The sequence below is a fragment of the Tinamus guttatus genome, unplaced genomic scaffold, assembly GCF_059628265.1.
Source record: "Tinamus guttatus ecotype Peru unplaced genomic scaffold, ASM5962826v1 Tinamus_guttatus_pri_ptg000512l, whole genome shotgun sequence".
Lineage (NCBI taxonomy): Eukaryota > Metazoa > Chordata > Aves > Tinamiformes > Tinamidae > Tinamus > Tinamus guttatus.
Window position 1 is genome coordinate 67,476 of NW_028289046.1, and position 26,371 is coordinate 93,846.

A 26,371-nucleotide genomic window follows, 5' to 3' on the forward strand; every position below is an offset into this window, starting at 1 on the left:
CTAGTTGACACCAATGTGATGGACGACAAAATGGCCTTTATTGATGGGTAACAAGGTGTTATATAGCTAAGGTTTACAACGTCACATCCGTCTGCTTACATCATAAACTAACACTATTGGCTATTAGGGGCTCTATCTTTCCGTACAGCACGACATCTTCCGGCCGCCGGACCTAACTACCTGCAACAGCTATGGTCACCTCTTGGCTCTGTGCCATAAATAGTCTATTGATAATTTTTACACTTACAGATCCATGGCAAGTAAACGTTTTTAACATGAAGTATTGCTATTATGTACAAATTTGTACCTTTTGGGTGGTTGAGTTTGGGTTATTTGTTTTGTCATGCCCTGGATCTTTATATACAATATATAATTAATATAGCTTATAGATTATAAGTAATGGAACTAATAGCACTGGAGTTAGTAAAACAAATACAGCATTTCCATCTGCCATCCTGCACGCTACTGCAAGAGAAAATAAAAACTTGTTTCGGTGGGGTGAGGCGGAACAGGTTACCCCACTTAAAAAGAAGGGAAAATCCATTGTGCCATTTTTCTGTCTTTTGCACCACTGCTGTCAGTATCTTCCCAGGCAAGTGGGCCACGAGCTTTACCACACAGCACCGATGGATGGTAAATTGACCATCACAGGCTCTCCAGCTGTAACGTTGTTAGACATCCTCTTTTACCTGTAGATTGAGCACTAAGCTCAGCTTTCACAAAGAATGCTGGGCTTACAGGCCTTCGAGCAGGCCCACAATGATTATTTAATTGAGGGAGTACTTTGGGAAGTTGGTTGTCCCACTGAGCCTTGTGTGGGTTGAGGCTCTTTTTTAACAAGCCAATAGCTCTTTCTACTATCCCATTTGATTGGGGATAGTTTGGGGTGTGGAATACCAACTGAATTCCTTCTTGCTTTGCCCAATCTTGCTATTTTTACATGAGAAATGTGAGCCGTTATCACTCTGGATAATAACAGGAGTAGGTAGATGTGAGAACCAAAGCAATAGTCCTTGCACCATATTCCGCCCCTTGGCTTTCCTACACTTAGTTGCTGTAAGCAAGCCAGAGACCCCTTCCACTCCTGTGAGGAGGCCCATTGGCCTTCTTGGCCATGAGGGCACATTGCTGACTCATGGGTAACTTGTGCACTGCCTTCACCTTCTTCTATTACTTCTTCACCAGTGGTAATATTTAATGAAACAGTCTTTTATAGCCATTTACCATTTACCCTTTTTGCTGAAGCATCTCTAAACCACATGTTTTCTGTTGGTGTTCCTTCAATGACGGATGGTACATTCAGAATTCCTGAAGGTTTAAGAGCTTGTTCCAATGCTAATGGATCTGTTTTTACAGGCATCTGTGATTTGGAAACCTTAGTATGCCCTTCAGTTAGCTGCATATTTTCTGCAACTCCTGTTAGATAGGCATAGCATTTTGTGGTAGTGGGGTTTGGTGCAATTCCTTCTGGGGGAGCAGTCCCCTTTAGGATTGCTTCTAGTAAATGAAACGGTCCTCTAGTTTGCACAGGTTGTCCTTGATCTATTTTCTCAATCTGTTTACCTGCTCAGACTAAGGATAAAAGTCCTTTTTCTCCCATTCAGAATGTTGTAGTTCCCTTTCTTTAAATGCAGTCAAGCTAAACAATAAATTTCTTCTTGTTCCATAAGGGCTAGCCTCTAAGTAAGTTACTGTAAGTAACAGTAAGTTACTGTAACTTAGTAACAGTAAGTTACTTGCTGTAACTTACAGTAAGTGTCATGTTCAGTGCAACCCCATTCAGCTATAAGAGGGTCATGGGGGTGTTCTGGTCCCAGTGACTGAATTTTTTCTATTTCTTCTGTTGGAGTATTCACTACCTCTTTGTGTTCTAATTCCCACTTCCAGGCTTTGCCTTTCCTTAAGAGTGAATATAATGGACGGGCAATGATGGAATATCCAGGTAGGTGCTTCTCCAGTATCCTAAAGTTCCCATCAATCCTTGTAATTCTTTCCTTGATCGGGGCATTTGCAGCTCTTCATTTTTTCTTAAGGTATCTGCAGAAATCCCTGCACTGCCAGCTATCCACCAAGGAAGGACAAGCTGCTGTACTCTTAAGAGATGTGAAACCAGAACAGTTCCCCCATTCTCCATTTACGTATACTGAACATGAACACACTTTCAACCCCTCACTAAGATCTATAAATGACATTTTAGGAATGACACTTAATCCGTTAATTTCTTATATCTAGCCCTTAGCAAAGCCATATCAGCACTGAAGTATAGGAGAATAGAGCTTACACCTCCCTCAAAAACCAGGTAGAGCCTGTAGTTCGATTAGACTGCTCTTATTAGGAGTCAAATTTAAATCATAAAAGTGGAGCGCTTTTGAAATTATAGGTCAGAGTCAAGCCTGAATTTCACATGTGAGTATAGAAAATGATTTCTTCTAATTGTCTTACATGAGCTGCAATAAGGAGCCCAGCTGCTCTCTTTGTTCAGGTGCAGTTTCCTTGACTTCTGGGGTCTCAGTTAGAAAAATCTGCAATTTGTTTGCTTCACATGATGTTTTCCTCCAGACACCCTGATGTGTTTCCATGGGCTCACCCTGCAAGGCAGGCACACTTATCTCCCAGTGCATTATCAGGTCATTCCATGTATTTGCTTCTTTTTAACTAGAGAATAATTTACAGACTGTTATTATATGCAGAGAGAGAGATGTTGGAGTGAAGTGAAAACAGGCTTCAAACTAACCAAGTATGAACTAGTTGTTTATATAAGGACATTTTCATAGATTTGGAGCTTTCTGAAGCTGTATCATTGTGCATGCTAGCTATGGTTTCCTTGTAGCGTTGTCAAAACTTGTTCTAGACAGGGCAGGCTAGATCTCAAACATGAACCTGCTCAGCTGGGTGAGCTGCAAGCTGAAGTTTTGGCCTTGCATTCACTCTTACCTGTCCTCCAATGCTAGCAGTTGCCAGTCAGCATTTTATGATAGTACGCCTGGAAAGGCTATTGCGTGACTACTGCCCTGGTAATATTCTTGCTGACATAAAATTTCAGTTAATGTAGCTGAGGATATGATTTCAGATTCAATTTCTTGTCCAAATATAGTCATCTAGTATTAACTAATCTGTGCATCTTCAGGGCTTTTCCAAAGACATTGTATGAACAAACATGTAGTGGGAGAAAAAAAAAATGTTTTCTATGCTTTGTTGAATATTAGGTTTCACTCTGGCACAGGAATGACATGATTCTCTTATAGCATCCAAAGTTCATAACACTTTTAATTAAGTGGCACTAGTTTTGAATCCAAATCTGAACAGGGGTATAAAATTAGAAGCAAACATTGGTCTGCCTTGATACCAGAAGATTCTGCTCTGAGGAGTGACAATCTCAGGAGGAACTTTCAGATCAGATACTTTACCTTTTAACTTTCTGGAGATCATGTTGATCCATGGTTCTGTGTGTTTAAAATTTGAGACAAGATTCTCTTTTCTCTCTGCTTTTACTAAATACATGTCTAAGTGCCTGAGATCGATCTCAGTGTTTGGCCACAATTGCCTGGATCTAAATCTTTGTGCTGATCTCTGCACTCAAATACTGTTGGAGGTGCTGATGGCTGCTTGCCATTGGAAGTACATTACAACATCCTCATGTTGTAATTGTGTTTAAATTCAGGTTACTTGCATAAGGTGTGGAAGACTGAAAAATCATGAAGTTTCTCTGGAACCAGAACACTTCGTATTCTTCCCCTAGAGAGTTTGTGGAGGGTGGAATATGGAGGGAATATGCTTTGAAATGCTGGTCAGTACATCTAGGTATTTAAAGTAATAGTGTTTAATAAGGAACCAGAATAACTTTGTGAAGACAGGAAGAGAAAGCATGTTGTTGTTTTCTCAAGAGTTTCCAGCATCAGGCTTCAGGCTAAGCTTTGATTTATTTTTTTCACTTGTGTCACTCTATGATATAAATATATTAGCATACTGCCTTCAGGTCTTCAGTAGGCATGTTCAGGAAAAGATATTTGTTAAAGAGCCCAATATTTGACAGGGAGCACTTGCCACCTGCAGATCCTCATCCTGGTAAGAGCAAAAGCAGCTCCAGCAGTGAAACACTGTCTGGGCTGATTTCTCTGCCATCTCCAGGCTCTCCTGTCCTGTGGAAATGGAGCACTGATGAGCCACATCCATTATTTCCTTCTTGATAGCTACAGGGAAATGATTGATTTTAAAGAGTCTTTCTTCCAGCAGGGTTATTCATAGATATATGAAAATTTCTGAACAAACAGGGTATAAAAAAGAGGCTGTGAAAAAAAACCAAAACATTATTTTAGGTGAGGGCAGAGAGTTGACACTAAAAATCTGCTTTGTCCTTGAAGTCATCTGTGGTGCATAGAACTGCAGTGGAAATTCTGTTTTGATTCTTTCTTTTGGCTGTTGGAGTGTCAGAAAAGAAGCACAGACCATGTCAGAAAATGATAGCAAAACAAGAAATGCCCTGTCAGAGCAACAACTCTATCTAGGTGGAATTACTGATTTGGGCAAAACTCGCTGTATCCACAGCCCTGGGGCTATAATTTCCTATCTGCAGTATATTGATGCCATGGCAGATGAAGCCCAAACCTCATTTTTCAGTTCTCCAAAGTCAGTGTTAGTGGCCCCTGTGAGGTAAAAGCGCACAATAAAATCTGGGGCTTGATTCCACAAACATGCATATCCCAATTGCCCACCCAAGGAACTCCATTGAGTTCCAGTGGGATGGATGAGAGGTTTCAAACTATCCATCTGTACAGATTCATATGTGCAGGTATCCATATGTGCAGATTCAGGGCTGTATGCTGTTGCAGTAGACAGGAAACCATTTCAGAGAAGAATAAAATGGTTGCTGAAAGCACAAATAAAATACATATTTGTTTAAATTAATAGGGAGACTTTTTTTAATAAACCATTGGGAAAACTTTCAGTTTTCTTAGGAATATCAAAGCTTTTCTAAAGTATTAGCAAATCTTGTAACATTCCTGGTATGTAGGTAAACATATTTATGCATTGCACAGAAGTCTCATTTATGGGATGGAATGGACAAGCAATTTTTCAAGAGTACAGGGTCACAAATCAGTGTCGTAGGTGAGGGCCTGATTCACCAGATCATACTCCTATGGGAATATATTTCCATGTTCAAAAGAACAAAGAGAGGTTGGGGTGGGAGAGGAAACTCTTGCACATTTATATTCCTTTCCAATAACCATTTCTGATCAGAGAGAGGCTCAGCAGCACACAATTCAAGCCTGCTCTTTTGAACCTCCTAAATAATACAGTACAAAATCATAGCTCTACTATTTTGTGATGCTGAAGTGATGCATATACCATTTCTTTTTTTGTTGTTGTTTTTTTTCCCCTCGTTCAGATATATCTTTATTGATGTGGTACCTCTTCATTGTCACCTTTTCCACTGTTTTCATTTCTTCTCTTCTATTAGTTTCTGGTACTTTATTAGAAGAACAGTATTTTACAGTAGTGTTACACTCAGCTGAGGTGAATATTTAAACCCTTTACAAATTTAGCTATTATCTGTGTGTGTCTCCGTAGTTATATCCATCCCTTCAAAACTATGTGAATGATATATCTATAGTTCTCCTTTTTTTTTTCTTTTCCTTTTTTTTTTTAAAAAAAAAAAAAAAGAGTGTAGCAGTGCATACATGTAGCAAATACTACTTTTTTTGGCTTTCATCATTTGTGTGGTTTTACTGCCACATAATGTTGGTGGTATTTGTGTAGTGTGTGGGCTTAAACTGCAGAATTCAGATCAAGTTCATTCATCACAAAGTACATTTGCACAGTGCTTTACAGAAATGCTGCACAAGCTCAACGTGAGGATCTGTGTCTCCACAAAGAGGCAGTCGAAGAGGTGGCACTGCCCTGGTCTAGCAGGGACAGACATGTAGCTTCAGGGGTAGGGAAGAGCAGCAGCAACTTATACTTGCCATTTTGCTTGTCTGTCAGAGATGTGAACGTGGTCTGGAAGAGATGCTCTAGTGCACTAGAGAGCAGGGAGCTGGCTCTTTGTTCAAGGCTTTGAAAGATTTTGATCTTTTTATTTGTTTTAGGCTGACAGGACACGTCCTTGGTTCTAGGTGTAGATTCATCTGTTTAATGTCCTCCAAGATGAAAGTGGTGGTTATCAGGTAAAACAGGGAATAAGGCAAGGGGTACTTCAAGGAGACACGAGTGTGTCCTTGAAGACTTTCTGCCTTCCACAGAACTCTTGTTAACCTTTGCTTTGGGGGCATGGGAAGCTGCTATTTTTTTTTTTAGCAGTGCTTTACTAGTGTCTCTACAGTCATACAAAGGAATTTCTACATTTCTGTAAAGTACCTTATTCTGATATTGTACGTTCATGAATACCAGCTTAGGCTTCAGCTTCTGTTGCGTAGAAGTGCTGAATGTTTGGTGCAGACTCCATATGTTTGTGTGTGTTTCAGATTCTAAAAGTCTGCAAGTCTCAGAAGTCTTAGTCTTTGACATGATATTCCCTCTTTTTCATAAGGCACTCTGAGGAAAGTATATCTAGACTGTATGGACACTTAAATTTCATCTTCCTCATAAAGTATTGCTCCCATCACTATGGGAGCTTTCATGGCATTGAGTTCTGTCACTTGGAAAATCCTTTTTCAGCATAGTTATGTTTTGGTTGCTGCTGTAGCAGATGCCAACAGCCATGCTTCTCTTGTTGGCCTGCCTAACAGCATGCTTCCCAATTAATTTGGCACATTCAGTCTAATGCTTTTTTCTGTACTGCAGCCCCGGACTTGCAGTCTTGGAGATGGAGTTTTGGGAGGCTCCTGCTGGGAGAACCGCTCTTACCTGCCTTCTCACCCACAGAGTTGAAGCCCCTAAATCCATCATTGATCTGATTGGAGCTGCTCCTTCCTGTTCTGATTCTCGTCTGTGGATGGTTGCCTCCAAGTTCAGCTCAGCTCTGGAAGGAAGCAGGGTAGAAGTGGACTAGGAAATATCAGGCCCTCTGCTAGATGGGAAAGGGGAGATAGTGACAAAGGACTTGGGAAGGGACGAGATGCTTAGTGCCTTTTTTGCCTCTGTCTTCCCTGGCAAGACTGGCCTGCAGCAATCTCACCTTCAAATCTCCAGCCAGTCTTTCTTTGCTAGTATAAAGCCCAGCAGAACATCAGTGCCTCTCCTCTGCCCACAAAATCCAGCTAAACCTTGTGCCCACGAGTACAACCCTTAGCTCTGCCTTTCTGCCAAGTAAAGGAGATAGTGTCCAAAGTGTTGCAGAAGACGAGGTAGACCACATGCTCTGCCCTTCCCTCATCTACACAGACATCATGGAGGGCTCTCAAGAGTGGTTAAGCATGGTTTCCCCTTGTGGATGCGTGTCACTACCCTGAGCTCCTTCTTCCCAGGCTGGAGCTGGCATGCCCACGGAGCCGCCGGGTGCCCCGGGGCTTCTGCAGGGCTGCAGGTGAGGCTGCTGGGCCTGCTGTTGCCAATGGTGGTGCCTTGCCTGGCAGGAGCTGGTCCCGCAGACAGAGCATCTGCGCAGGCAGTGCGGGGCAGAGTGCTCAGGGAGGCATCACTGCTGCCATGAGCAGGGCCAGGAGCAGGGGGCCTTCCTGCCGCTCCATCCCAGTGTCCCCTGTCTGTGCGACTGTTGAGATCAAGGGGAGGGTGAGATTGAGGAAGAAGAATCTCTCGACTCCTGCTATACAGCACACAAGTGTTTATTGCACATTTACTGCACTGAGCCCCAGTGAGAGGGACACCCGGCTCAGCGCGGGGCTGGTTAGCGGTGTCTCTGCCCCGCACTGAGCTCTCTGGTGTCCCGCAGCTGCTCCTCCTGGCCTGGCAGCTCCATCAACTTCAACAGGACCAAGGCCAGGAGGAGCCGGGGAGGCCCCCACGAGCTCCGGGCCTCCCCCAAGTCTCTGTGTCCTGAGCTCAACTCTGACCTCGGCTGTTCGGCCACTTCTCAGGCCATCTTCTGGCTGCTCGTCTCGCCCGCGCTTCCTGAGGTGGCCGAGGATCGTTGTTATGGAAGCCCGTGTGCAGGGAGGGGTCACTGTTGGCAGGGCCAGGAGCAGGGGGGCTTCCTGTGGCTCTGTGCTGGTGCTCCCGGCCTGGCTGTCTGGCGAAGGTGGGAAGTTTTGTGGGCAGAGGAGAGGCCCAGGGAGAGGCACTGGTGTCCTGCACCTCTCCCTGATGACGAGGGCCTCGTGTTCTCCATCGCGGTGCACAGATGTTTTTTGCACCGCCCAAGGGGACAGGGCACCAGCAGGCCCAGGGAGAGGCGTTGATGGACTGCGCCTCTCCCAGATGACAAGGGCCTCAGGTACCCTGTTGTGGTGCACAGATGTTTTGTGCACCGCCCAAGGGGGACAGGGCACCAGGAGGCCCAGGGAGAGGCACTGATGGGCTGTGCCTCTCCCAGATGACACGGGCCTCAGGTACCCTGTTGCGGGGCACAGATGTTCACCCCTAGGGACAGGGGCGCCGGGCCGGTGGGCGCTGCTCAGCACAGCCTCTGTACAGGGGCTGTGCTTCACAGCGTCCCCCTGGTGTCATGGGCGGCCCGGCGGTCCCTGCGCCCTCTCCTCCTCCTCAGGGCGGCGACACAGCGGCGGAGCCCCCTGCCCAGCGCCCGCCAGCCCCCGCAGGAGCAGCCGGGGCAGAGCAGGGAGCGAAGCGCCGCTCGCCAGCCGGAGCCGGCTGCAGGAGGGGAGGGAGCCTCCGTGTCCCCGGAGTCCACCGTTTCCCAGCGCTGCGGCGCTGGGACAGTGGAGGGCTCCTCGCTCCCGGAGCTGCTGGAAGGCTCGGGCTGCGGTGGAGACCCAGATGGGCTGGTCTCCACCACCAGGATGGGTGCCCAGAGGCGCAGCAGGGTGGATTTGCGCGCCGCAGTTGGGGGCCAATCCAGGTGGGGCTCCCTGGGGATGAAGTCAAGGAGTTCCTTGCCCGGCCCCAGGAACACCACCTGGCTGGCCCCCAACTGTACACGGCGGCGAGGTGGGGAAGGGCCATGAGGCTCCCCGGTCACCCCGCCGTCCGTGCCTGGGCACCTGGGAGGGAGAAGGCAGGTCAGGAGGGGGCCTGGGGCTGCCCAGTGTCCCCAGCAGGAGGCCCTGGCACTGGTGGGTGCAAGGGAACCTGGCCCAACTCTTGGCCTCCTGGCCCACCCTGCTCCTGCTCTTGGGACCAAGCCAGCACCTCAGGGCAGCCCCGGCAGGGCCAGGCTCCACTTACCCTTCCAGCCCCCTCCCAGCAGGCTCCTCCGGGAGCTCAAAGGGGAACACGGAGACTGTGGGAGAGAAGGCAAGAGGCCGTCAGCGCCGTGGGGCAGCCCCTGTGCAACCCCAGCCAGCAGAGGGGTGGGCGCTGGCAGCCCGGGTGCTGGCCAGGAGCCACTACCGTGGCTACGCTCAGGACAGGGCCGCTCACCTCCAGGGATGAACATCAAGGCCATCCAAAAAGACGCCAGGACGCGGCAGGCCGAGGGGATGCCCAGGATGGTAAGGAGCACGAGGCTCAGGGACACAAGCTGGCACGCGGCTCGCACGCGAGAGTCCATGTCACCGAGGTGACAGGGCCTCGCGTGCGGCCGGCGCCAAGCTCTTCACCCAAGGCCTGTTTGCAGAGGAAAACACGGCCCAGCTCATGTTAGTGGCCCCAGCAGTGACCCGCAAGCCCAGCCCCAGGTTGGGCAGCGGCACCACAGCCCTGCCCAGCAGCTGCCTTCCCACCCACTGCACCCGCTCCTGGCCCCAGCCCCTCTGCTCTGGGCTCACCCTCGCGCCTGGCGTCCGCAGCAGAATAAAATCCAATAATAAAATCAGCTCAAGGCCGACGAGAGGATATCTGGGAAGAGAAGGGCACCCTGTACTCACTCCATGTGCCCTCCCTGGCACCAGGCAGCAGCTGGGGGCCCTTGGGAGGTCACTGAGCAAAGGGAGGCTGGAGAGGGGGCCCTGGAGTGGCTCTTACCCCGCAGCCTCACTCCTTGACCACAAGGTCAAGTCTTTGCCTGTTCGCAAACGGGCAAAGTGACCCAAGGCCACCCCAGCACCACCTTTATAACGGGCCTGGGATTGTGATGCAATAGTGGTGTCACAGCAACAGCCCTGGGCCACACGGCAGGGGTTCTGATGTGATGCCGATGTCATGGCAACATCCCTGACTCTGGTGACACCCGAGGGCTTGGAATGTTGTGTGATGCCGACGTCCCGGCAACACCCCTGGGCCTAGTGATGCCCCTGTGCTGTGCTGACACTGTCATCACCCAAACACCAACACTGCCCAGCACTGCAAGGAGAAGCCCAAGGCAGCTCTGGCAGCAGATCCCCAGCGGCACCTAAGATCCATCATGGCCAAGCCCATGTGCAGGTTGCGGCCTTTGCCTGGCGATGATGGACTCTGGTGTCCTGGTCTTGCAGGGAAAGGCAGCACGGATGTGTCTCCAAATGCTTTGCTTCCCTAAAAGGCCTTGTGCCCATCAGCACTGTCTCTTCTTGCAGACTCCATCTAAGGAATGACTTTCAGGCAGGAAAATGATGCACTCCATACCCACCTCCCAGTTCCTTCCTGGCCCAGTAGTTACTGTGAGTGCGCATGATCACAGATTCACTGAATTAAGTGGAGAGCAGAGGAAGCGTGTGTGTGATGCAGAGGATTACCCTGGGGTAAAGGAGGTGTGAAAAGTCAAAACACATGCACAAAGTTAGTTGGGTCTTTCTGTACTTTCATTGCATATTATTTCCTCTTCTACAACTCAATATATGTGCCTTGAATATTGCCTTAGAGCACAATAAGAGCGGTTATGTAGACCGTTACTTTTGCAGCATAAAATGATCTTTTAAAAACTGCAATCCAGTAAACAAAGCCCTAGGAGATAAACATCCTTCACAACTGTCAAACTCTGAGCAAATGCTCATTTTTTTCATTGCTGCAAAGCATGCCTTATTCTGAGAAAGGAGAGAGAATAGCCAGTATCATGCCTAATATTCAAATGATCTGTTTGCAAGAACAGATATTGATGTTACCTTAAAGAAAAATGGTTGAGGGCTAAAAGGTAATAAACAAAAGTGCTGAAATACCAAGCACTACGTCTAACCCTACAGCTCAAGGGCTGTAAATTAATGGCATACTTTTTCAACATAGCAATGAACTACAAAAATCGTGCAGTCTCTTATTCCTTGCAAGGCCAACACAGCTCTGAAACTTAAGTGACCTTTTGCCAAGTAAGACTAATCTTGGAAACACGTGAGTGTTTCAAATCTTGCTTCTGCAAGGGTCTGCGTGAAACCTTTTGCAATGACGTTTCAGTTTTGGTGGTAACGCTGACTGTCATTTTTACTGGCCCAAAGCAAAACCAAACATAGTTAACTAAGTCTCTTGCAGTTAATTCTATCAGCTAGATAAGACATGCAGCACTTAATGTACAGAACATTTGCTGATTGTGGATGTAGTCCAAGAATGTGAGGCCAGCTCATCTTTTTTGGTTGAAAGCTCTGATCAGCACAGTTCCGTCTCTGCATAAGGAGACTATCATTACGTCACTGATTGGTTCACCTCTGTTACCATTATTCAGGCTTATGCATGCACTAAAAAGTTTACACAATGCATGCTGGAAACTGGTGGAAGAATTCCTACTGATTTCCATTAGATTGGGCCATAATATGGGGCCTTGTGTTTTATTGCATTGCCTCCTTAGCACTTGGTCATCAGTACTGAAGGGTCCCCTAATAAAAAGCAAGGAGCCTTGGTAATTTTTTTTTCTTGTATGACTCATAAACAGCTGCATATAAAAATGAGAATATCAGACAAAGGTAAGTTCTTATATCATTTATACCTCCTTAATTATCTTTGCCAGAAGATAATTAAAACCAAAGCTATCATTGCTTTTAATTAAGCAAACGTCCTTAGAATGGCAAGACGTGCTGCTTTGTGTTTATCTCTGCTGGAAATGTTTATTTCTGTTTAGAAATTTTAATACGAAATATCAGGAGGAAGGAAGGAGAGTAGAGGCTTCAAATATCCTGGCTCCTGGTCCTGTATATTATGTTTTCCAAACTGTGCCTTCAAGGTGAGCAGTCAAGATAAGCCACTCCTCTGCAGCCCAACTAATTTGTTTTTCCATCATTTTCTTAACTTGGCTTACATGCAATAATCATTAGAATGCAAGTAACACTGCTGGGAAAATCATTTCTTCCTCACTGAACAGAAAATAACTTATACTACATTTGAATCATAATTGGCCTTGTGTTTATTTCATGGACTTGCAGTCAACCTGTGACTTCTCTAGCTGAGGGAGTTCTGTGTCTTCTGGCAAAGATCCTGCTTGTTACAGAATATTATGAAATCTTCTTCTGATTAAATGTAATTAAAAACACTTAGGAATCTGAACTGATTTTTTAATGTCAGATGTTCAATATTATGTTCCTGAAGATTTAAGAAGTTTCTGAATATTTATTAGGAAGGTGGAAGCCTATTCTAGACAGGCTTTGAACTGCGCTCCTTGCTAGAGTAACTGAACTACTTTCCGCAATAGATTTGTCACATCTTCTATTATTATAAGGTTATTATTCCCTTTCACTGTTTCTCTATAATTCAGCTGCAACAATGGAAACGACTCTCATGTGCTATATATGACCACAAAGCCCGTATAAATGATGTCAGCTATTCAGCCAGAGGATGAACAGTAGCTGACAGAGGTTATCAGTACCCTGCATTGCACTCACACCTCTAGGATGTCATGCAGCGTGCCAGAAACATCTTCAATAACACTCTTATTTGATTAAATATATTCAGGGCTGGTGGATTGCACTTAGCTTACTTTTAATGAGAAAGTGATACCTGAGGCAAAAAAAAGAAAAAAAAATTAAATTTGTTTTTGTTTTGTTCTGTTTTATTCATTTCATTGATTTAGTTTCCTATGGAGTGCTTATGCTCCTGAGCTAACGCTCAGGGTGTTTGAGATAAAACCCCATTGTGAGGGGAGCTCATGGGTTTCTTTTTCTGTGATGAGCCGTATAAACCCTCTGCATGCAGCAGACTCAGGAAAGACATGGGTTGGTGACCTTGAGTCCAAGAGAGGCTTCAAAACCATCCTGAATGCAATGCAATGCAATGTTGGCCTAGTCACCTCGTCGCAAGCAGTGACACAGCAAAAGAAAAGCATGCTTTGCTTCTGATGAAATCAAGACCACAGGTAGCACACAGGCCCCATAATCTGACACATAAATCCACAAAGCGCCTGCATTTAAGCCAGCTACTAATTGCCCCCTGCACCTGTGCACAGTCCTTATGTAAAGGAAGAACATGCACATCCCATTAAGATAAAATGCAATATAGCATCAGGCCGACGCACCTTCTTAACAAGATACAAAACACTGATTGAGATGTCAGACTCTCTACTGTTCTCAAACTTCTCCAATATTAAAAGCAGACATTTGACCATGTGGGTGCTAGATGGACTCTTTACCCAACACTGCAATTAGCTGTGGCAAAGCAGTTCCAGGAAGTCTTTAAGAGCGCTCTCAGCAGTATCTCAGGAAACAGGAAAAATCCAAAGACTATTCCCTAATGTTTCACTTACTCATAGAACTGCCTAGACCTCAAAGCATTTTCAGCATTAAAAGCCTGCACATTTTCTAACACAGGTGGCAGCACATCCAGAAGGACTCTCCTTTCACAATCTACCTATCTTTTTCTTCAAAAGGACATTCTTTGCCATGAACCCAAATGCATGGCTCAGCAGAATTGACTATTTTTGGATTAAGCTTGCAGCAAACCTCAGAGATGGTCACCTGTGGTTCTCAGTTTTTGCTCACACTGGCACCGGCACCTTCAGCAGGCTCCAAAGATTATCATGCGCTTTGGCCACACTGCTCCTAGAGCTGCTTGTCAACTTTATATTCTTTAATGTTGACAAAAGGGAAGAATCCCCAGCACCCACAAGCTTTTGGAGTTCAATAACATTAGCAGCTGACAGGGTTTTCATCACCATTCCCCTACACATGCTCATAACTGCCTCATTTAAGTATCAGCAGGAGGAACCTCTCAAGACACCAGAAGGGGACAACTTTCAGAGGCAGAAGAAAATACAAAGCACTGGCCCCCTGCTCTATCACAAGCCATCGCACTCAGTTTTATGCCGGAGATGTGCCTCCTTCTCCTGGACATTCATTATTGTTGCCATGGGGCTATCATCATTTTTCACTGTCTTCTATGGCCTGTCTTACGGCTATGAGACCTCACGCCAGTGGCTTTTTACATCTGCCGTCACCTTTCTGAAGAATGCCTTACTTTGCCAACCCCTAAAAATCCTGTTTTTCTCAGCCCTCAGTGCAATTCTGCCAAAATATTGTCAAAGCATTGAGTGGCCAACCCAGGAAAATTATTCTGGAATTACCACGGAGATAGAAGGTGAAATGGGAGAGATGCGCTGTAAGCTTGTGAAAATTTTTCCCTTCACTTATATCACAGACAAACTTCACAACATATGCCAAGAAAAGAAAGACTAGTTCCAGTATCTCAGCTTAGGGTTGGAGTCACTATTGTTGCTTTTTGTTTTTTCAAAGATCACAAGGTTGAAGATGGGAGCAGCTATTGGGAAATTTTACTTATTTCATCCCATCCATTTCAGGCTCAGAGGAGACATCACCGACATTTGGGGCTCACAAACAGAATAATGGGAAAAAATATGGTTTATCTTGTTAGATGAGCAAGGCAGGATATTGTATTTCACACTTATTTTACTCTGTGCTATGTACTTTTCAAATAAATGCTCCTCCATGTTTAACTTAATTAGTTGTTCTTGCCTAAATTGGGTAGTCAGTTTTAAGGACTTCTTAACACTCAGACACTTGTTTTGGACTATGTTCTGGTTTTCTCCTGAATTTTGGTCTTGTATCCACCTCAGTGGTACTTTCCCATCGTGGGAGGTGATACCTCTTTTACATAGACAATGACTAGAGAATAAGACAATGAGGGGTAATCTTGCCTCTGCCAAAGAGGGTATGAGCAGATCTATGCTAATCTATACTGAGAGAGGACTAAAAAAGGTGAGTGCTCTAAAAATGCTCATAAAGCCTTTGCTCCTCAAAGGATTAGGCATAAAAGACAAGAGGATCATTTATTGTGCTTTGACCTGGCACACTGAAAATAGGAGTTCTTAACACTGCATTTACATTTGCATGTGTGTGAAACTACCTCCAGGGAGGCAGTGAGGAGGATGGTGGTGGCCTCTTTTCAGTAGTGGCCACTGACAGAACTAGAGGAAACGGACAGAAACTAAAGCATCAAACATTACACAGGAACTTAAGGAAAATTTTCTTAACAGTGAGGGTGACGGAGCACGGGAACAGGCTGCCCAGAGAGGCTGTGGAGTCTCCGTCTCTGGAGATCTCCAAGGGCTGCGTGGACGCAGCCCTGTGCCACGTGCTCTGGGTGACCCTGCGTGTGCAGGGGGGTTGGACTAGATGATCCCTAGAGGTCCCTTCCAACCTTAAGGATTCTATGATTCTATGATCTCATTGCAAACCAATGACCATTTGCTTTCTTTTATTGCACGTGCATCTTTCTGATAACGAGCAGCTTAGAATAAGAAGCTGTAACCTCTGTACATTTAGTCATAATGTAGCAGAGATGACTTACATCCTAATGCTTGCTTCAAATGGGAGATGCGTTTTCTTAACATTCAACCTCCTTAAGTATGCCCTGCTATAATGGCAATGTATGACTATTGCTTTTTTTCTCCTCTCAACCCTGGGCTTTTCACTCCTACTGCTTTTTTATCTTGGTTCCTAATTTTTATGGAGGAGAAAGTAGAAGCCAAGTATTTCTCAGTGCACAAATAACAGGGAACTGCAGAGAAAGACTGGATGCCCCTTGTGGGATAGCTGATGGATAGCCATGTGCCAGACAAACAGAAATCATCATCTAAGAAAGTGTTTTCATTCCAGAAACTTACATGCGTTGCGAGAGTCCAGCGGGATGTTCTCAGGCAGAACAGCAGCAACGGATGAACAGGGAGAAAGCCATGGGAATTCCTGAAGAGCCAGATGCCCCAGTTGTGAGGGATTACAGCAAGCTTGTGGTATGTCTGTTTTCAGTGTTCTTTAGAACAAAGTGGGGAACTCTCTCCCCTCGCTGCTGTGAGGGAAGCAGAGGTTGATGGGCAGTTGTGGGCACTATTTCCACTTGCCTGGTTGCTGTCAGTGGGTCCGACAGCCTCACTCCACGCACAGCTCCTGAACAGTGTTGGCAGTCAGTTGTGCTGTGATGTGATTGTTTAGCTCCTGAAGACTTAAAGAGCTTTTCCAGAAGGTCTCATGCTATTTTAAACTTGTGTTGTCTCCATTTTGTTTTCAGCATCTGCTGGATGGTGTCACTAAGCTAACAAGGAACTTCAACATCTTTTACCTGGAAAAAATATATGCTCTCTTCAGCCAGTGCATTTACCAGCACTGGAACAATTATGACAAAACTAAACTCTTTATGGTCAATTTTATATATATTTTCTAATGGTTATATATAGTATTCTATCACTGTTACACAGTCCACATGCACTCTGGATATCACGCTTATTTCATATTAATTGCTTTAGTGCTTAGTTGTCATAAGACTTAGTCATTTTCATATGGAAGACGTTTGTCCATATTGCAAAACCATTGTCAAATTTGGCATCATTATTTGCAGTTTCAGCAGGAGAAAAAAAAAGATTGAACTTGAAGACAATGGTTCCACCCGCACAACTCCTTCAAAGCAATTAACCTTGGAGGCTGTGGAAAGCTTTTCTTGCTCTTTTTTTTCTTTTTCTCTCTCTCTCTTTCTTTCTCTCCTTAGGGATGGGGGTATCATGAAAGGAGGGTGCTCTTCTCAGTCTCTTACTTACTCTTTCTCCCCCTACAAGTAGGCAAACACAGGAATACTTAAGTCCTTCCTTTCTTCAACAGCTTTAAAATAATTATAAAGCATAAGAAGAGTTGGAGATTTTTCTTTAGTCCCCCAATCATCTCTTCTGAACTTCGAAGTTCAAGTGTCTCCAATTTGATATAAAGGGAGGTTTCTGCCTGGGCAGGTTTTACAGGAATTATTCAGGTTCTCTGTCCTTTCCCTGTAAAAGAGGATTCAGGAGTTGTCAGCAGTCAGCAAATGTCTTCAGGAGGCACCCACCACCCAAGCCAGGCAATCCCAGTGTTGATTTGGTTTAGGTATGCTGGAAATCGAGTCCTCAGATCCAAAGAGTCATGAGGCCACTTGTCCCTGAGCGCTTGTGTGTGAGAACAGATACAGTTCTTGGTGCCTCTGCAGTTCACCTTGAAAAGAGGGAGCCTCTTTGCTTAGGCACTGGTATCTCAGTCTCTTCTTTCACATCAGATTTAGAGTCAGAATGGACGCTCTGTTCTCACTGTGCAGGAATGAGGATATTCTGGATTCAGGGAGGTCATGCCTGAAAAACATTCCCTTCTCCTCTCCTGTAATGCCACATACTAGCTTGAGAAAGGAAAATATTTATGTTATCCAGGACTTGTGGGCTTCTGCAACTTAATATTGGAATGCTCAAATTAAACGTGCCTGGATTTCTTTGCTTTCTCCTTTTTCCTTTAGCTTTAAGTACAGTTCTCTCTTCCTTCTGAGTGCTCTGGGCAAGTAGCAAAGATAAATTAATTACTGAGCATTCACAAAGTAACTTTCTCAGCTTTTAGTTGTGCTTTCTCAGGGAGGATCTCTTCCTAACTGTTGAAACAACTGTTGCTCCAAGCTCTGTATCCTCTACTCTTCTGGACACATAGGGAGGTCTCTGAAACTGCAGAGAATATAGAAGCATTGTGATGCTTTTAGCACATGTTCTTGATAAATATCACCAACATTTGGATGTATTTACAGATTCTTTAACTTTGTGTGAAGAAATAAACCATCAGGTTCTTAAACATCTATTTGTGCTTATTGATAATTTGTTTTTTTATTATTAGGAAATGAAAAAAATAATTAGAAACCTCTACAGTGCTTCATAATGCACTCTTCAGAACACTTCATTTCTACTTGATTAAAAATAATATTTTAATTGCATTCTCTTCTGTTAGCTGTGTATAGTTCAATCAAGAGTACTTCTAAACATATATATGATATATATATAGATATATTTTATATCCATATATATATTTTATATACATCCATATAGAAAACAGATTGATATGCTTATTTTATATGTATATATATATATATAAAGCATATACATATTTTATGTTGTTTGAATATGTTTTAACAAAAAGTAAAACATCCTTTGAGCTTGTCTGTTTTAATTGCAGAATAATTTGAGCATTAAAAATCTTTCTTCTTACTGGTATATTAAGTACCTCATGTGAAAGTTTACCCCCTTCTTGGTTTATCAGTTACATAACTGATGATGAGGCAAACAAGAAAAATGTATAGTGAACAATACAGGAAGCTCTCCAACTTAGCTGGCTGTTGCCATAGATTGACGAGACTGGTCTGTCTGGATCTTAGACAAAAAAAAAAAAAAAAAAAAAAAAAACACAAAAGGAGCCTATTACCGAGACTATATCTCAGTTGTTTTCTTGGACGTGTTACAGACGCAAGTTTTGTCCAGGCTTCACTTAAACGTGGAAAATAAAACGTCCAGATTTCTAAAGTAGATGCCTGTAAGTTAAGGGAACACAATTCTTGTTTTGGTGTGACAGCCCCGTCCCGGACATGCTTGCACCAGTGGGCACCAGGAAATTTTTCTTGCACCTCCAGGGAGAGGAGAGGGAAAAAATTACTGAAGTAAAAATGCATTGCTTATCCCTTGTAGATGATGTTGAAATCCTGGCATCTTAAATGCACCTTTCACCAGGTAGTTCCTGTTGGGTCATTCTGTGGTAACAGGGAAACTTCTTACACTGAAAAAGAAGGGACAGGGTGGGAAAGGCAGACCCAGAAACAATCTTCTGAGAAAACTTTGGCTCCTCAAAGCTTTGGTTCTACTTTTTTTGTGCTGGTGCTCTCAGCATGGGACTGTAACTATGGTGTTTTAAAAGTGTATGTGTATAAGTGAGTAAATATCAGAGGTCTTCCCTCATGTGATGCTACTGGGGAGTGACACTTCCTACAAGTCACCTTTTATTTTTTTCCTACCTCTGGGAAATGTAGCAGAGTTGGGTGCCTGACCTCAAAATCCCATAATCCTGCTAAAAACAGCGAGTAGAAACACAGCACTGCAGGAAGAGCATGGGGCAGGAGCTAAAACTAAACCCTAAGCTAAATCCTAAAACTGACCCTGTGAGTGCGTATTAACTGAAGAGGTCCTCTCAGCTCTCAGTAGGTGTAATCAGAAATGTCTTTTGGATTTGTAGGGTTTTTTTCCCTCCTAAATCTTTAATTCTGGGCCAGTTTGTTAAAGGCCAGGGGTGGTGGGTCTGGGCCCTCCCGAACTCTCCTCCCAGCTGACAGATGTGGGGGAACTGCTGCAATCTCGGACTCGTGGGGACGGGACAGCGATGCTACCCCTAACAATTACACACACACACACACACACACACACAACATATACATATATATATATATATAGATATATACAAGACTCACCTTCCTTTCACCTGCGGCTGGCCTGTGCTGAGGTTCCCCGGCCCCTCTGGCCTCTCCCTGTCCCGAGGCGATGCCGTCACCTGCACCCAGGGCTCCTGGCATGGAGATGTGGAGATGGACACCTCTTCAATCCAGAAGTCCAAAAAACAAACAAACAAACAAAAAGAAAATTTAACAGAGATAATCTTAAAAACAACTGAGAACAAGATACACATACGCATTTTTTGAAAATGGAACCACATTAAAACCAATAAAGAACGTGTATCATGCTGCTATTGTGCATGGCATGGGACATAGCACCTAGTGATGCTGAACATCCAACTGTGCAATCTCTGTATGCCAGTTTCAGCTGTCATGTCGTCTTTATCTTTAAGGTATGTCCAAGCATTTGTGTACCATGCAGAATATCTGCATCTTCTCTCTGTAGTTTCTATATGCATTGTTTGAATATGTTTTGCTAAACAGTAAAACATCATTTGAGTTTGCCTGTTTAAACTGTAGAATAATTTGAGCATTAAAAATCTTTCTTGGCAGTCTTATAGACTCCTACTGGTATATTACTGGTACATTCAACTGGCGAACAATTTACCCCATTCTTGGTTTTTCACTTATATGACAAAGGCAAATAAGAAAAAAAGGATAGTGAAGGAAACAGGCAGCTCTCACCTTGCCTTGGCTTGATCTCTAGCTTAGCTCACTGCCACCATAGATTGACAAGATTGGTCTATAGCGATCTTCGAGAATAGGATGGCTTTAAATAAGTAAATAAATAAACCCTGTGCAAAAGGGTGTGAAGCTGAGAAATTACAGGAATGATGCCTGAAAGTAGCTTCTGAGAAGTCCAAGAGAGCGGACACTAAAAATATCCATTTTTGCTTCCCTCCTCATTTGTTTTTTCCCTGCCCTCGTGTTTCTCCTCTAGTTGGCTCTGCAGGTTACGTTTTTGGGATTTTGACTCTCACACCAGGGCAAGCGAGTGTTGGCTCAGCTTCCCAGGCTGATCTGAGGTCAAGACTGCCCATAAAGAAAAGGGAAGAGTCCTGCATTACAGCAAATCTAGGCCTAACCTAGGAAATCTGGGGAAGCGGAGCGTTAACTCCAGCCTGCCGGCACCGCTGCAGGCCACGCTGGGCACTAAGTGCTGAGCTCAGCTCGCCCACGCACACAGAATTCCCCGAGGCCGGACGCCTCGGCTAGGCAGGGAAATTAAGCCCCCTCACCAAATACACTAACAGGAGCTCTTCCCAAAGCATGCACCCATTTTACGCCTTACCTTAACAGGAAAACAGAGATGACTTTCACCAAGAGATTCTCCAAAATTCACACATCCCAGTCTTTGGCCCACTCTCAGGGGAGCCCCTGCCTCCCATGCCCACTGCAGCCCTGGAAGAACCACCTCCCCGTGGGCTGGGGCCTGACCCCCACCGAGCCGGGCCCGGCTCTCACCTGCTCTCTCCTGCTCTTTGCTTCACCAGCCCTGCTGAGCTGGCGGCGCTCCACCTGCACCACTCCTTTTGGCATCAGCAGAAGCAGCTCAGACCAGGACATGCGAAAATGAAAACGCCGCTAGCGAAGGACCCAGCTGCGTCCTGGCACTGAGCAGGCCACAACGGCGCATTCCTCCCGTTCCCAAAGCCGTCTGCCCTCATCCCTTCTGTAGGAAATCTCCCCGACGGATCCTCCCAGCAGAATTTACTGGTGGATATAGGAGCTCTGTAAAGGAAAAACAAAGTGACTCAAGGCTCTAAGATTACTAACACCCTCAACATGGCTATTTAAACGTTGCAGCTTGAGCCAGCTTGGCAAGAGAAAGCATTGGTATTTTTTCTACTTTTTCTTTCAAAGTAACATCTGGATCTACTAAAGGAAGGATATCCAAACTTGAAGGTCTTCATTGCCTTTTTCTTAACTAGAATTTCTGAGAGATGGGACTTACTAATTCACAGACAAGGACAGGAAACTTCTTCCACTAACTCCACAGGCTGAAAATACCATCTACTTGCCCACCAGAGCAATGCTGCTCCCCAGCCCTCATTTCAGCAGATCACACATTTGGGTCTCCTCCTTAATGTCACTTGCCTGGACACTCATTCCAACAATTCCAATCATTTCAGTAAGAACATAACGCTATCTTACTACTACAGGAAAGAACCACCAGAAAGCTTTTATTTTTACTTGGGCCACAAGAAGAACAGCAGTTACTGGCTTCCCTTTGAAAACAGTGATCCCAAAGGGAAAAAAAAATCCCCAAATTCAGATAGGCTCCGAGTATATAACAATAACTTCTAAGGAGAGTTATATATTTCTCCAAAGTTATTTTGCTACATGCACTTAAGCGGAGCCTGCTTTAGATGTCGCAAATATGAAACAAAGCCAAAAAAACTACAATCTCTAAAAGAATAAGTTTGCTTCAAAGTATTATTTATAGAGCCTGTATTATTTATCTCTACCAAAATTCTTCCCCCAACTTCTCCAACTGGAAAGTTATTCTTCCCCAATAACTTCCCCCCCATAAAATAATTATCTCTCAACATCCCTCAAGAAAATCTTGCCCAAAACATTTTCCCATTCCCAGTTCAAAAATTCCCTCAAAAAACATTCCTATTAAAAAACGAATGTTTATCCCCACATTTCCTTCTGATTTTTTTCCCTCCAAATCTTTTCAGCCTATGAAAAAATCACGCATCCACCCCTATTTTTTTTACCTCTGCCAAAATCATTTCCCTTCCAAAAAAATCTTCCCCTCCCAAAGTCTTACACCACTAAAGCCGTTACAGGTTTTCCCAGTTTGTACCAGGAAAAAACAGCCCTGTTGACCACGGAGCTGCTGCTCGGATCTGTGTCAGCCCCGCTCTCTGCTGGAGCAAACTTACTTTGGTGGCCACTTTTGTGGCCCCACGGCCGAGCTCACTCCGCTCCACTGGGGCTGCCCACAGGTCGGCCCTGAGCCCGCACTGAGCCCAGGGCAACGGCAACGGCAGAAACGCTCCCACCCGCTGCACACAGGACATCCTCTTCGGACACGCTTCCGTCCTCGGCATTTGGGAATCACAAATGAACATGAACACACCCACGAAAGACACTTTACCAGCTAATACATTGCTCCGTTTCCAATGTCTGCTCAATCAACACCTCTACAAAGGCAGCAGCTCCCAGATCCCGACACTGCGCACGCGCCCCGCTCCTGCAGCGCCTCCGCCCCGACACGCGGGGGCAGCAGCGAGCGCGGCAGAGCGCACTGCGCATGCGCGCACCCCCCCCCCCCACCACGTGGCGGCGCCGCTCCTGGGGCGCGGGGGGCGGCGGGGGGAGGGGGCGGCCTCTGCCCAGCGGTGGCACCGACAGAGCGAGAGGAAACGGCCGCAAACTGAAACAGTCTCCGCCTGGAGACTCGGGAGCGTTTCGCTGAGCTGGGTCAAGCACTGGTGGTGCCAGATGCCCCGTCAGTGGAGACGCTTGGGCTGCAGTCCCAGCAGGGCAGAGAGCTGCTTTGCAAGGAGCAGCGCTGGGTGTTTTGACAGCTTTCTCTGCTCGTAGCAATGTTGTGGTGTGGGCCCGGGACTGGTTTTAGAAGGTTTTATTTCTCATTTCAATCAGAGCGGGGCAGGAAGTGTCCTATTCAATCCGTTTGTTAATTAGGAATAAAATTTCCCTTGTAAACTCAACTGCCTTGAGTATATATAATATATACAAGCATTTAATGAGCTCAGTTGTTCCTCCCAGTGAATGTGGTGCCCTGGCAGTGCACACGGAGGTGTGGGGTTCCCAAAGCTAGTGCAAAATAGGTCTTTCTTGCACCTTCCACCGCCAGTACCTGAATAGGTGTTGTTGTTTCCAGAGCTGTCCCAGGGAAGCTTCCGCTGGGGCAGAGGAGGGGATTTCAGAGGCCGGCAGTGGGGAGCTGACTTGCCCAGTGACTCCGCTGTAAGTTTTCAAAGATGCCTTGGTAAAACTTCCTAAAGCTGCTCGTCTTCCAGCATGAGGCATTTGTGGGTGGCTGCAAGAAGTCCAAATCCTCTTTGCCTCGCTTATCCTCAGAATCGCAGTTTTGAATAATGCAAAGGGGCCTGGACGTGGTGCAGATCACAAAAATGCCCTTGTGTGTGTTAGTCTGGGGGAAGCCTCTTCTTTAGACTCCTGTGAGATGTCCCACAGGTAACTGTGAGGGCAGCAGCCTGAGATAATTCACCTGAAATAGTTAAAAGAGAGACTGCAGGATAAGCCAGGGAGTGAAAAACAATCTTTACACTGTCCCTCTTAGCCTGTATTTGAAGGAAAACCAGCATTGAAAAAAAAAAAAAAGAAAGAAAGAAAGAAAGAAGGCATTAAACCAATTAAACTAGCATGAAATCAGTCATGTGGTTGACTGTGTCGTGTGTTTGTTCTCATGCCTGAGATTATGGCAAGAGAGTTGCTGCTGCGTTGTAGCCTTTGGTTCCTCGGTCTTTCTGACGACATTCAAGTGAATTTTGGTTTTTTTGCACAGATCCTTATGCACATCTTCTGCACCTACCTGGACTCCAGGCTGCCATGGAACATCCAATATCCCGATGGCAAAACCTTCACTGCCCAGCACCTCGTCCAGACACCCCATGAACCAGGTACTGGCATTCTTGGGCTGCTGCTTTAGCTGCTGTTTGCCCCTTGCATCCCATGGGCACCCTTAAAATCCCTCTTTTCTTTTCTGACCTTCATTCCCAGACCTGACGGATGAGAAGCTCTTCTGCATCTACCAGAGCAGCATCAACCCACCGCACTACCAGGTCATCTACCACGGCCACATCTACAATGTGCAGGAGGTAGGAGCATGTTAGGTGTGTTCTGCTGACAGGAAATGTTCAGCAGAACTGATTTGGGTTTGTTTTTTGTTCTATTTATTTATTGTAACTAGCCACATCTACATTTAGATGTAGGCTGGCTCAGTGCAAAAGCAGCTTCCTGTGCATTTTCTCATGACTTCTTCTAAGACCCTAATTTCTGTAAGCTCTGATGTGAGCTGTTATTCCTGAATGCCAGCAAGCCGGAGGCTTCCTTCTAGGAGTTTGTGGAGGGAACCATCTCGTCTCAATGCCAAACTGCCAGATTTTTCCTGCACGTTTTCATACTCTCTTGAGCCCTGGGTTGTGACTTGGTCGCCAATTTCAGAAAACTGCCATAAGAACTCCTGAGTATTTGAGGATGGTTGCCATCAAAAAAACTCCTCAAAAATCATTTTTTCTGATGCTTGTCTAAGTGAGAGGTAAATATTGAGGCAATCCCCCAGGCTGTTGTACCATTTTTTTGAGGTTTCTATTATAGTCTTTCCTCATCTCAGGTTATTAAACCTCTTCTATTATGGTGCACGCCCCCTACATACGTACCTTGCCAAAAGATTTGAAGGAAAAGCTGTACAGCTGTGGCCAGGCTAAGGGCAGGATGTGCCCGTTGGTTTGCATAAGACATTCCCTCTAAGATAGTGGTGTGAGTGCTTGTCCCTGCAGTCGCTCCCAAAGTTTTCTCTCTTCCCGGGCATTCAGGGCAGAAACAACCTGCTCCACGCGTTGCTCCTGTTCCTCTACATCATCAAGACCAGGGAATCGGGCATGCTCGGGTAAGTGTCGCCCCGTGGGTCCCCTCGCGCTGCCGGCGAGAGCTGAGCAGCAGCTTTGGGTGCTGAGGTGCCGTGAGGCTGCTCCATGGGACGGCGGTGACGGTTTTAAAATCCTGCTGGTGTTTTAAGTAAGGGCAGCCCTTCTGTAGGACTGTGTCAGTTGGGTGAGCGTGAGCACGCGGGAAACGTTTTAGGTTTCTCCTTGGTCTTGTGCCAGCTGCAGATGAAGAAGTTTTCCTTGTAAGGAAGATGGGGTGTAAACAGGAGCTTTAACTTGCCGCTGGTTTGTGACTGTGGTGTTCTTTTTGCAGGCGCATCAGTCTCGGTGCCTCAGGAGTCAACGTGCTCTGGATTTTTGGAGAGTGATGAGCGGGACCACAGGTTGGCAAAGGAGTGATCCCTCTTCCCAGACAAGAAGAACCGAGCAGCATCATTATCCTTTTTGCCTTGGAGCAAAAACCATTGAAGAACTAGGGTTTAGGGTTAGGGTTTAGGTTGGGGTTAAAGATTTTGTTTGCTTGTTTGACTGATTGATCTTTGGTTGTCATTTTGGGGTGTTCCCCACCATGCCAATACACTCTTATGTAGCAAATGCTGGAAGCAGGTGGTTCATATAGTAGGAATGATGGTCGGCTTTGGTGGGCAGTTGTGCTTTGGCTGCTTTTGATATTGAACGTGTCTGCACGGAGCTGGGTCCTGGATCTGGGTTTTCTAGGCAGGGCGGTTTTCGGAGGCGCTTGGTCAGCCCGTTCCCGGGTGCTCTCTGCAAATCTGGTGGTGTTTGCCCCTTAGAGCAGGAAGGTAGAGTGCTGGTGGCTGTGATACTGTGGGGATGGACGGGTGTTGCAGGTTGTTTGGTCTAACTTTGTGTGCAATGATTTTTTTTTTCTTTTCCAGGTTGTAGATAGCATTTAGAATTGTTTAAGCATTAGAAATAAGGTAAGGAATAGATCTTTTTTTTTTAACCTCAGTCTGGGCTTTTCCCTCTGTCCTGGCTGCTCTGCAAGGTGTTGATCGTCTCCAGCGCCTGCAGGGAGCTGGGTCCTTGAGCTGGGGTTTTCTAAGCAGGGAGGTTTTGAAGGCGTTTGGTTACCCCGTTCCCAGGTGCCCTCTGGGAATCCGGTGGCCTTTGCCCATTAGAGCAGGAAGGCAGAGTGTGTGCCGGGGGCTGTGAGTAGTAGTGGTGAGGCTGCAGAG

At 45.6% G+C, this 26,371-nt stretch overlaps 1 protein-coding gene across 1 annotated transcript in view; it reads left to right on the forward strand.

The window, feature by feature from the left end:
• The window catches only part of LOC148592821 (maestro heat-like repeat-containing protein family member 2B), a 50,077-nt gene extending 24,537 nt beyond the window's left edge, over window positions 1-25,540 (forward strand). The window contains 4 exon segments of the mRNA XM_088533659.1: window positions 24,071-24,185; window positions 24,286-24,383; window positions 25,065-25,174; window positions 25,486-25,540. Of these exon segments, the coding sequence (XP_088389785.1) occupies window positions 24,071-24,185; window positions 24,286-24,383; window positions 25,065-25,174; window positions 25,486-25,540 (378 nt within the window).
• Window positions 25,541-26,371: the final 831 nt, after the last annotated feature.